Source organism: Macrosteles quadrilineatus, unplaced genomic scaffold (assembly GCF_028750875.1).
Source record: "Macrosteles quadrilineatus isolate MER2022 unplaced genomic scaffold, UCM_ALF_1.0 Scaffold_2__2_contigs__length_208266976, whole genome shotgun sequence".
NCBI lineage: Eukaryota > Metazoa > Arthropoda > Insecta > Hemiptera > Cicadellidae > Macrosteles > Macrosteles quadrilineatus.
In genome coordinates this window covers 164978711-164991257 of record NW_026542595.1, presented here as the reverse complement: position 1 = coordinate 164991257, position 12547 = coordinate 164978711, and the positions used below count along the sequence as shown (strand labels likewise).

General features: G+C 34.2%; 2 protein-coding genes across 2 annotated transcripts; one reads left to right on the top strand and one right to left on the bottom strand.

Annotated features, from left to right (window-relative positions):
- The first annotated feature begins 306 nt into the window (after positions 1 to 306).
- Positions 307 to 3661, top strand: LOC128983919 (uncharacterized). The gene is made up of 3 exons (XM_054403190.1): positions 307 to 387; positions 2835 to 2919; positions 3244 to 3661. The coding sequence occupies exons 1-3, from the start codon at positions 355 to 357 to the stop codon at positions 3606 to 3608; spliced, it is 483 nt and encodes a 160-aa protein (XP_054259165.1). The 5' UTR covers positions 307 to 354; the 3' UTR covers positions 3609 to 3661.
- Positions 3662 to 10394: 6733 nt separating this feature from the next.
- Positions 10395 to 12334, bottom strand: LOC128987443 (DNA-directed RNA polymerase II subunit RPB1-like). Its single transcript, XM_054408288.1, has 2 exons — positions 12199 to 12334; positions 10395 to 11553 (listed from the first exon to the last, which is right to left on the bottom strand). Exon 2 carries the CDS (start codon positions 11539 to 11541, stop codon positions 10501 to 10503), a length of 1041 nt encoding a protein of 346 aa, XP_054264263.1. The 5' UTR covers positions 11542 to 11553; positions 12199 to 12334; the 3' UTR covers positions 10395 to 10500.
- Positions 12335 to 12547: the final 213 nt, after the last annotated feature.

The window sequence follows — 12547 nt, the reverse complement described above, 5'->3', positions numbered from 1 at the left end:
TATTTGACGTATCTTCTATTTACTATCCGTATAAACAATGATAATTTTTCATGTTCTCATTTAACATGAACTAATAGTTAACAAGGGACCTCAAAACGTAAAATTAAGTCGGCCCCGGCTCTATGTCTTACCATGACATCTACGTCACATAACATTCTTATATCTTATTACCTTTATGGGAAATTCACAAAATGTAACAAATTTTTAATCTTTCAATTCTACTGCTACTGTGTATTTTCCTCATTCCCAGTGATCTGCTTGTAATTAAAATACCACCTGTATAATTGTATGTTACCGAGCTACAGACCTCTGTAACTGCGTCAGTCAGTGGATCTCTAGGCCAGTGTCAGACCTATGAGCATGTTAATCTTCTATTTATCATTTTTGGTAAGTTAGTAGTTACAAGATGCTTTTAAAACTGTAAAATCATGATTATTTAATTAATTCTAATACCATTTTAATACAGTACATTAATTCATACTCCATTGCCAAAATTAACATGTCAAATGGCTTCGGGTAAAAACTTCATGTACTAGAAATTTCCACCTTCCATCATCGACAGTCAACTATCGACTTATTTAATCTAATCACTTTTTCCATTATTATTTCACTCAATCATTAAATCACAGCCAAAATCTCTGCCTGGTTCATTTATGGCATTATTCTATAGAAAGACTGTTAGATTATACAGGGTGTTTCGAAACTCTCTCCCGAAACACCGTGGCATGTTCCTTAGATAAAAACAAACAAAAAATACCATGTAAACACTTTATCTCACTTAGTTATACTTCCGTCAGTCTGAATGTATTTTTACATAGCTTCCCATAAATTAAAACCACTTGAGGTACCAACTTCAAATTTGGTACGTGTATGATGATTAATAGGAACTATTAACTATTTTTGAAAATAATCAAGCTTATACTTTTTATAATTTCAAACTAGTTGCCGTTTAAATTTTTCTAAGCTTAATAACTAAAAAACCATAGGATATAAAAAATAGTTACTAATAACCAAAAGGATGGAATTTATTTTACTTTACAGAATTTTACAAATAATATAGTGTCATAACACAAATAATGCAGAAAAATACAATTTTCTGAAATTAAAACTACAATATGAGCAAATTCAATAAATTGGCAGGCTTTACTTTTATAAAAACTAAATCTTCTCCGTTATTTATGTATTGACCATATAAACATTGTACATTTCTGTAAAGTGAGTTAAATTTGTTTCTTTTTTATCGTTCGTAGATTTTTATAAATCATATAGGTGTTGATTTATTAAGCCTAATTAAATTGAAATGGCCGCCATATCGAAATCATACAAAATTAGAAATTTATAATAGTGAAATAATAGTTACTATTTGTTATCATACAAATACGAAACTGTTACCTCTAGTGGTTTTAAAGTTATTGGAAATTATGTAACAAATACATACACACTTACAGACGGTAAACAAATGGAGATAGGGCATTTGTTTACATGATATTTTTTGTTTGTTTTCACCTAAGAAATATGCCCACTGAGTTTGGAGAGAGAGTTTCGATACACCCTGTATACCATGCCTTTAACAAAATATATTTATTTTAACTTTTATAAGTCTAGCAACCGACTCCAAAATTAAAGTTTGTTATAGTACAACATAATTTAGATTATAAAAAAGCTGGTTCATCTTTTGATACTTTTCAATCTAATGGCGACCATACAAAGTGGGTATTTTAAGCCAATGGAGATGAGTGTAGAATGAGTGGCGCGATCTTGTAGTCTTGTTAGTGACTAAGGTCGACATATTCCTTAGACAGCTGTTAATTAATAGCCCATACAGCTAATGCCAACTAAGGGAGCTACAGTTTATAGTGGAATCCGAACCACATTTTTGCGTGGTATATACGAATTGATCTAATTATCAGGATAGCACTGCGTATAGTCGTAGTACTCACTTATACGGACGTCAATCCACACCAGGGAGTATCGCATCCACAGTGCATGCCAATAAATATCCACAATTCGTGACCTCCTATGAGCTGGATATTACAGGACGACGCCACCGTCCCAGTCATATCATCCAACATGTGTGATGCAAATGAGTGAAGATTACGAATGCATTGATACTTTTTTACTTTATATACACATTTTACAAGCAAACATGCTCTGTGGCAATTATTTGACTGCAAATGTTTCTAATATGGACAATACTATTGTTAAGCGTTACTTTTATTTTATTATTATACAGGGTATCACATAAAGAGGCTTTTTTGAATCGACAAAACAGAAATATGGAAAACGCATCAACATTTAAAGGCTACTGCTATAGTAAATAAATATATAAACAAAATCCCCTGGGTCTCATTCGATTCTGGTGCAACAAAACGAAATAGTGGAATTGCAAAATAATGGTACGTTTTGTAAGCGTATTTCTATTTATTTGATAAACCTTACCTACTGTATTTTAATTTCATTTCCTTAAGTAACATTAAAAAACACTTTGAAATTATTTGGCAAATGCAATTAACATTAACCTACCATTATTTGGATGTTCAGTTATTATGTTCTGATTAATCGGAATCAAATGAGACTCTAGAATCTTTTTATTTATTCAGTTAATATAGCTGTAGGGTTTAAAGTTTGTAGCGTGTTCGATTTGTCAGATATATTGATAAAAAATAGCAACCTCTTTGTGGGATACCCTATACAATGTTAGGTATTTCAATTAATTGAGATAGACAACATTTATGAAATACTTTTAACTTTTAAGGTGGTGTACGATTTGAAGTAAGTGCATTATTCAATGCTGAATTTTTTTCCCATTGGTACATCAGCTAAATATTTTTTAGTTGTTACTCATTCAACTGGTTGGTGCTCTCCCCCGGTTGTTCGACACTACTAGTGAAAAGTCAGAACCACAACAACCACAACTTGGTGAGATTAAATTATCTATTTTATTCTTACATAATTAGTTTGGAGAGGTTATTTTGTGATCGGAAATATTTTTTTATTATGCAATAAAAAGATATAAAACGTTGTCCATTAATTTGAAAACAAAACTTATCACCAACGGTTTGATTTGCTTTTCTTGTCATAGACAATTTAGATTACAATTATTACAGTTTTATCAGCCTACCTCTAATTTGCAATTGTGGCTTGGTTAGTTTTACAGTAACCGATTCATTAAATGCTTGTATCACTCAAGTAAAAACTATATAAAGTGCATGTAGTATACTTATCAATTTTAATTTGTTCTAGACAACCTACTTACAGAGATGAGCGATGAAGACTTTTACAATAAGTTGAATGAAGCTCACCAGGAAAAACAGCTGGTCGTGATAGAGTTCTATGCGACATGGTATAGACCTTCCAAAACTACAGCAAATCTTTTTAATGAATATGCCATCAAGTTTCCGAAAGTTATCTTTATTAAGCTGGATGTAGACACACACCGCAAAATTGCGGCTGCGGAAACATACAAAATCGATGAAAAAGGGCAGTTGCCTATTTTTTGGTTCAAAGGGAAGGGTGGAGACAGGTTGGTGATTGGAGCAAAGAAAGAAACATTTGCAACAACATTTGAGCAAACATTTGCAGATTTTACTGAATCCACTTCTTCTTAAAAAATCCAGGAAAGTCTCAATTCCAAGCAGGCCACATTAAAGTATCCTTGTGTGACGAGCATTGCTACAGCTTTATTTACCCTCAATAATGTCTTTTCAGGCAGAAAATTAATGAAATAGACATTAAGTCTAGCAACTCACCAGTGAGTGACGTGTTGCGATTCATCATGATTGTCTGGGTAGCCGAGTGGTTATAGTGTTCAACTTCAAATCTGAAGGTTACTGGTTCGAATCCAAGCGAGATCGTGTCCAGACCCAGATGTCATGTTTCATCAGATCTGCAGGTGTTTAATAAATACAACTGGAAGATGATTAACAACCTTTAATTACCAACACTCTAAAATATTATTAACAGATATGCGCCCTTAACAACTAGTGACAAACATTTTCAATTGGGTAAAAAGCTTGAATAAAATAGTTAGTCATAGTACAATTACTTTTCTTTTTGGTAGTAACTTACAATTGCTGCCATACCAGCGGTTTAAATTTAGGGCCAAGTTGGTATGTGAAATTTCTGAGATAAATGGATACTCAGAATAAAGGTTAGACCTAATGAAAATTAAAACATTTTGATATTAAAACAAACATTTTATTAAATTAGGCCTACCATAGAAATCATAAAAAAAAACTTTACAGCATCAATAACAAAAGGCTACCTTTAAGGAAGTACGATCGGACAAAAACCCTTACTGCTCAAAATGTACACAAGATTAACATAAAAATATTTAAATAGCAACACAGTCAATTATGCACATATATTACACTGAACACCAAACTGGAATGTTAATTTTAACTGCAAAAAATACATTAGATGGCAAAAAATTAGTTGGGAAGAATTTAGCACTGGAGTTAACCGAAATGTAATTTTGAGGAGGTTGGCCGAAAGTTTCCCCGTTAAAAACAGAAAAATCTGACTTCCTCTAACTTAACCTACATATACACAATTAATTAATTCAGTATAAACAAGGAATTGTGACACCCTACAAAATACATGATTACTTATAACATCTGACAACACGTGTAGACCCGTGATATTCCTTTTTGAAAACTTTTAGTTTATTCAAGTCCCATAACTCAACCCGCAGCGACAGGGACATATTTATATATTTCAAAACAGTTAAACACAATATAATGTAGAGTCTGGTCAGCGAGTGCAATAACCAGTCAGCTGAGTGGTTATATTGCTCACCTAACAATCAAAGGTAGCCAGAATGATCCTGAGAAAAGCCAGTAGCTTTTGATGGTTTGAAATTGGACTCAGCTGTTCCTGATTATTGGGCTTTAAATCTAGTAAAACAGGTGAGTTTCGTCAGTATCAAAGCTTTTTTTGTTTTGGAGCAAATTATGAAACGGAGGTGAAAGGTGCCTGTAAGACTAATCCACATGAAAGATTAACAATGCTATTTAAATTGCCTACTTCCAATAATTATCATTCGCTACAAAATACACCAACAAAAAAATAAACTAGCTGGCTGAATGTTGCAACATTTTCATTTTGTTAAAAGAAGGTATGTGTTTGTCATTAACAACTTACTGTAAATGCTTAGGTAATACGTTTTGTTAGGTGCCGATGGTACTGGTAACGAGTACCAAGAACCAATTATGGCCAGGAACGGGTACTTATAATCACTTTGGTCTAGGTCTAGTTAAAACATGAAATATCCGACTGCGAAACCACACAATGATATTATATCCTGTACATACAATCAGCTGATAATATTAAATAAAATGTTCTTTATTTATTATGAATGAAATACAAACAAAATAAGACTTCAGTTAGAGTTACTACATCTTTACATTATGAACCTTGTTAAACTTGTTAATAAATAACTGTTATTAAAGTTGGTGTTTAATATACAATAATGGCAGTTTCCTAATATTTTGACCACCTTACCAAATTTCCATTTAGGATGATTACTTCTGTAGTCTCGAACTTGAACGTTATCGCCAGTGCTAAAACATCTTAAGGTACCAACGCCTTCTGTGTCAGAGATCCTTTTCGCCTTTAGCAGATCAATTCTCGTACGTATACTCCCTACATAAGAAGAAAACCTATACATGGACAAAACGATGTAATGATGCTTTTGAGGGCATTAAGAAGGAAATCACAACAGAGAGGGTTCTTACAACATTTTCACCAAACCTACCACTGATACTGGCAACGGACGCTTCGCCTCATGGACTATCTGCTGTGTTATCTCACAAGATGCCGGATGGAACCGAACGACCTATAGCTTTTGCTTCAAGGACATTAAGTAAAGCAGAACAAAATTACAGCCACATTATTAAGGAAGCGACTGCGATCTACTGGGGTGTTCATAAGTTTTTCCATTATTGCTATGGTCGAAAGTTTACACTTATAACCGACAACAAACCATTGTCTTCTTTTTTCCATCCCTCAAAATGCCTACCACCCTTAACCGCCACTCGAATGTTACACTACGCTGTATTTCTGTCAGGTTTTGACTACGAAATACAGTATCGTAAAGCATCGAATCATGTCAGCGCAGATTTCCTATCAAGGTTTCCTGTTAACAATACATGTGATCATCAAGAAACCTTAGATGAAACAGTATCAGACAAATACCTTTTACAAGTACAACTGAATTCCCTTCCTGTCACAAGTAATGAAGTAAGAAGAGAAACTATGAACGATCCAGAATAAAAGTTGATATACAATGCCCTAAGGACATCCTCTTACATTACGAAGCATGAACAATACAAAGGTTTAGAGGGAGAACTGTCAATTGAAAACGGATGTTTATTTAGAGGAGTTCGAGTTGTAATTCCGTGTACTTTACGAAAAACTATTCTGAAAGAACTACATGAAGCTCACACAGGCATAACAAAAATGAAAGAACTAGCCAGGCAGTATTGTTGGTGGCCTACAGTGAATTCTGACATAGAAAACTATGTAAATTCATGTAAACCATGTGCATTGAATAAAAACGATCCTCAAAAGTACCATGAACCAAACTCCAAACTCCAATATTCCTTGGGAAAGGGTGCACATAGATCATGCAGGACCATTCAGAGGTACATACTTTTTCATAGCAGTAGATTCATATACAAAGTGGTTGGAGGTAAAGGAAACAAAAAGTATATCTAGTTTCTCCACTATAAGAATCTTAAGAGAAATGTTTGCAAGATTCGGCATTCCAAGTACAATGGTTAGTGATAATGGTCCTGCGTTCATTTCACATGAATTTAAACATTTTATGGAATCCAATGGTATTCAACATAAACTTATGGCACCATATCACCCAGCTTCAAATGGACAAGGCGAACGTTATGTACAAACTCTAAAAAGGAAACTAAGTGCAATGGCTGAAGAATCTGGAGACATCCATACAAACCTATGTAGATTCCTTCTACAAACCCGTAAAGTTATGAACATAAGCACAGGAAGAAGCCCTGCGGAGATGATGTTTAAACGGAGTATACGTACGAGAATTGATCTGCTAAAGGCGAAAAGGATCTCTGACACAGAAGGCGTTGGTACCTTAAGATGTTTTAGCACTGGCGATAACGTTCAAGTTCGAGACTACAGAAGTAATCATCCTAAATGGAAATTTGGTAAGGTGGTCAAAATATTAGGAAACTGCCATTATGAAGTTGAAGGTTTAATGGTTAAATGCAATGTTGATCAAATGCGCTCTACACTAGTATCTTTAAATGAACAGTCCGATGAAGCCTCAGAGTCTGAGTCACAGAAACATGCACAAGTGGTAAACAAACCAAATGACTCTCCTCAAGCATCACACAGGACGAAGAATTTTTATCCTTGTTTATGTGCAAGTTGTTTTCCTTCAAACGTTCCAACACCTTGATCGTGCGTAGTTTTGTTTCTTCAATACTCCTTCCTTGAACTATTATATCATCAAAGAAAACAGCAGTACCTTCCAGTCTAGTTAAAACTGAGTCCATGTAGCGTTGCCATATGTTTGGAGCTGTTTTTATTCCAAACATAAGTCTATTTACCTTAAAAACTCCCATATGGGTACTTATGGCTTGAAGGTTGGCACTATCATTGTCCATTTGAAGGTGTAAATACGCCTTATGTAAGTCCAAGGTTGTAAAGTATTGTCCTCCATTTAACTTGTCAAATATCTCTTCAATCCTGGGAATAGGATAGTGATCATTTTGCAGTTGGGAATTTACAGTTACTTTATAATCAGCACATATTCTTACTGTTCCATCTTCTTTCAATATAGGTACTATGGGTGTTCCCCATTCTGAATTGGTTACCTTTGAAATGATGCCCTTTTCTTCCAGTAAGCACAATTCGTCTTCTATTTTAGTTTTTAATGCAACAGGAGGGACACGGTATTTAATAAAAATGGGTCTTGAATCAGGCTTTAATGGAAGATTGACTTGTTTATCTGGTGCAATTCCTACTTCTTTTGTAAATAGGGATTCATATGTGTCAAAAATGTCTTGTTTTATATTATTTTCCTTTAGGGTGTTTTGCTTGTAAGAACTAGGACTCGCCATTTGATTTACGTCATGAATATATATGTCAAAGTTACGAATCCATTCGCGCCCAAATATATTATCAACATTATTTTGTACAACAAAAATTCTACCTACCATTGTTTTTGAACCTAACTGAACTTCAACTTCACTTGTTCCAGTTAACTTAATCGATTCCCCTGTGTAGGTTTTTAGCTTAACATTTGGGACTTCTGTAATTTTCTTGTGTGGGAATAATCGTTTGAAGGTACTTAATGACATAGATGATACAGCAGCTCCCGTATCATACTCCATTGAGCATTGTACCCCATCTAGAAGCGGTGTTACTAAGTATTTGTCATTGAATTTGGATGACAAAGAATTGAGTTGTAGCTCTTCAGTGATAGTGAAAGAATTACTTGTACCATATGTTTCTTCATTGTCACTGGAATAATCTTTATCCGTAGAGTCCATTTGTTTTTGAAATGCCTTACCTTTGTTCATTTTACTCGCCTTCAAACAAACAGCAGCAGTATGACCCTTACCATTGCATGTAAAACAAGTGGCATTGCGTAGCTTGCATTCATTTGCTTTATGGTTAGATTTACCACACCTAAAACACTTGCCTTTCAAATCATCTATTGATACAAAGCTGTTGGATTTTGATGGGTTTTTTGTGGTTTTACTGATTTTATTTACAATAGCTGGTGATGACATATCATTGTTACCTTGTTTCGATATCTCGAAAGATAATGCTAACTCATACGCCCTTTGTAAAGTCAAGGAATCTTCTTGTAGAAACATTTCTCTTAAGATTCTTATAGTGGAGAAACTAGATATACTTTTTGTTTCCTTTACCTCCAACCACTTTGTACATGAATCTACTGCTATGAAAAAGTATGTACCTCTGAAAGATCCTTGCTTAAACTATATTCATCAGGCATTAAATTAACTTTTTTATTTTGTAATAAGTCTATTAAAAATCCTTAAAAAGAATTTCAAAACTAAAACTACAGAAAATCAATAAGGTGGTGCTCCACTTAATTTTATTTAATAACCAGGATTAAATTGAACTAATTTGCCTAAATGTTTGTCCCAGCCATCCACACAAATTGGTCTGGAAAATAAGGCTAAATATCCTAGGATCTCAAAGCCTAGATAACCTAGATAGTTTTAATTTAATTAGTTTGTTTGATTAAAAAATATTAATTATCAAACTGCCAAACATAACTCAAAATTATTAAAATGTATAAAGTAGTCACGAGCTGTTTAGTTGGACAATTACAAATTTATAAACATGAATAGGTGAAATATGTCGTGAGTTTGGCCTCGAAACTTTGTTGAACTGTTGACATAGGCCTGTAAGCATGTATCTAATAATTTACCTCAAAATTCGTTTGGTTAATCATATGTTACATCCAAAGTATTAATTGTAGATTGTACATTTGAAAATGAAAGTAATGCTTCATAACCAGGGATATAATCGAATCAGTTTAGACGCCCTTGAACGTTTCAATTGCGAATTAGGTTTAAGATTCCAAGTTAGTCAATAGAAAATCCTATGATTTCGCATCTTATGTAAAAATATCTCAAAAAATTACCTAATTGAATAAAAAATAAAATTAATCATAGTGAACAAACTATATAGATATTGTTTATTTATTTACTGCATATGTAAAACTTCAAAATCACATTTTCGTTCTTCACAACGGGATAATGACACGGAAATACATTATTGTTTGTGTTTAAAATCTACTTAAAATCGCTGTATCGATTTTCAAATACTATGGATAACAAACGTAATTGTATTCCTTTCCGATCGAACCTAATCGTACGTCACTAATACCTTCATTATTCGTGCATAGGCCTACCGTTTTCTTCATTGTGTAATGTAGATTTGTAAAAAATCCAAAAGTTAACTCAGGAAAAAAGGTAAACAAACAATTAAATGCAAGAAAAATGTAACAGTTGAGTCATCTTACTAATCTTCAATATTTCCAATGCCATTAAACACAAGTGCTTATAAAAGAATCCTATATTTTTCATCGATGTTTCTCATCGAGATATTTCATTCGAGTTTGCGGTTTGTTCGGTGTGTGTTTTACGGGTTTCTCAAAAGTTTGTTATCCTTATTAGCTTTGTATATAGAAATGTTTTTTCCTGAAGAAACAAAGAAAACTATATAATTTGGGATGTACTGTACAAAAAGGTTTCCGTTAACTGTGAGTGGGTTTATTCTATGTTTAGTTCACCTATAAAAGAGAACCGAAATTCGCACCACATTTCAGTAACCAGTAATGAATAGACTGATAAAATTTACCCAATTTCTATATTATCAACAAATAGGTGTACGTAAAATTCATGTTTTTAACTTTAACTTTCATTCCAAAGCAATGGTGTTCAGCTATTGATTTCTTCAAATTGTTTCATACAAATCAGTTTAATTGTTTAAATAATAGTTTGATGTACAACACCTACAATCACTTAGACTCTTTGAAGACGTTGGATATGGATAAGTGCTAGATGCGGGGTTAATCCCTCCTTGTTGTTGACTGCCAGGCGATAGTGGATTGTATCCATAATACTGTGGATTGTATCCATAAGATTGTGGATTGTATCGCACGGATTGTGGATTGTTGCTGGGCAATAAAGAATTGTAGCCATACGATTGTGGAGTGTAGCCATAGGATTGTGGATTGTAACGAACGGATTGTGGATTGTTGCTGGGCAATTGAGAATTGTAGCCATACGTTTGTGGAGTGTAGCCGTAGGATTGTGGATTGTAACGAACGGATTGTGGATTGTTGCTGGGCAATAGAGAATTGTAGCCATACGTTTGTGGAGTGTAGCCGTAGGATTGTGGATAGTAGCTAGGCACTTGAGGTATATATCTAGGCAATTGTCTACTGTAGTCACTCAATCGGGAAACGTAGTTAGACAACAACTGCGTATGGTTGTTATAGAATAGTGGACTAGGGGGGGCGGGGGGTAGAATAGGTCGATAAGGTTGTAAACCGCTGCCCGGAAGGTGACCTCCCAATCCTTGAGTTTCATTTATGGCCTGGTTTTGAATCCACTGTTGCAATTGACGATTATTTTCAGTAATATCTTGAAACATACGTACTGACCTCTCTCTGAAGGCCATCATTTTCCTTTTAACTTCGTCTCTTTCTGGATCAGTCAATTGTATAGCCATACTTCTTACACCACCATATCTTGGACTATACGATTTCTTATAGCTTGAGTCAGGATTGATCACATACACTGTGTAAGGTTCGTCAGAGAAAAGCACGGTTGCATGTTTTGTCGGATCTCCGACTAGAAACGCCTCTCCAGTGGTTGTGACCTCTGAGCCACCTACATTACCGGCCAGTTGAAAAGTATCTTCAATCCCTCTACCCGACACTTTCACCTCAGAAACATACTGCCCGTCTGCTGACTGGCTCACGTTCGACGAGACACTAAAGTTTTGGCTGTTCATGTTTTCTTGAACCTGTAAGTAGAATATATAATTAGCCAAGAAACAGTTTAAAGCTATACCCCCTTTATTGTCCTTGGACGCTAGGCACGAACCAGTCATTGTTTTCCACATTACTTCAGGCTTGATCTAAGGGTTGTGGCATTATCGCTTAGAATAGTCCATTGGTAATTTGGCAGAATTTAAACCCGGGACCTCAGGGACCGAATAAAACATTAGACCAGCTCGCTATCCGCTATACCCCCTTTGAATAACGGTAAATACATAAGCCTAATAAAATACATATAACAATTTAAAGTACAACAATTTTCTTGAGTAAGAATGACTTTTAATAAATTTTAAGTATTTTTAAAATATATACTTTACATAATAAAGCCTGTTTACTGTAGACCAATTACAAGTGAAGGATGGTCGTGGAAAGGTGACGATAGCTTGTATCATTGACTATGGACCGTAATATCGTTGTTGAGTTTTTTTTCACCTTATTGTGTAAAAGGTTGTAATTTTGTATGTTAAAACTAATGAGGAAAGATTTGTGTGGTTACTGGTTTGGGTATTCGTTGGAGATCGCCTGTAATAGTCAACAAACATGTTGTCTACCATTAAAAACCTATGTATACTGTATAGACTATTGAATGAAATAATAAAATCCAAACTAACCTAAGTTTAATTATACAGGAGGTTTCCTCTTGACCGACAACAAGCAGTTTCTAAATTGTAGCTACTTAACCACTTTGTGTTCATGCTATGTACTCGCTGATAAATAAAACATAAAATTTGTCATGTACCATGATAATAATTAGAAACTTGTAAAACTTTTGTACTCGTCAGCTCCATGGTAACCTAACGTTTATTTTACTTTCACGTAAATCAAAGAATTTAGTGGTTTTCGAGTAACAAAATAGAAAATATGTTCCACTTATAAATGTATCGTAGTTTACTTTAATTTTTACTTTGTTAAGTGGATTGCTTAATATAAGCTACGGACTCACCATCACTTCCTTAGTTT

Coding starts and splice junctions, on each gene's coding strand:
- LOC128987443 (XM_054408288.1), bottom strand. CDS start 11,541: ATGAACAGCCAAAACTTTAGTGTCTCGTCGAACGTGAGCCAGTCAGCA.
- LOC128983919 (XM_054403190.1), top strand. CDS start 355: ATGAGCATGTTAATCTTCTATTTATCATTTTTG. Junction 388..2,834: donor TCTTCTATTTATCATTTTTG/GTAAGTTAGTAG, acceptor AATATTTTTTAG/TTGTTACTCATTCAACTGGT. Junction 2,920..3,243: donor ACCACAACAACCACAACTTG/GTGAGATTAAAT, acceptor AATTTGTTCTAG/ACAACCTACTTACAGAGATG.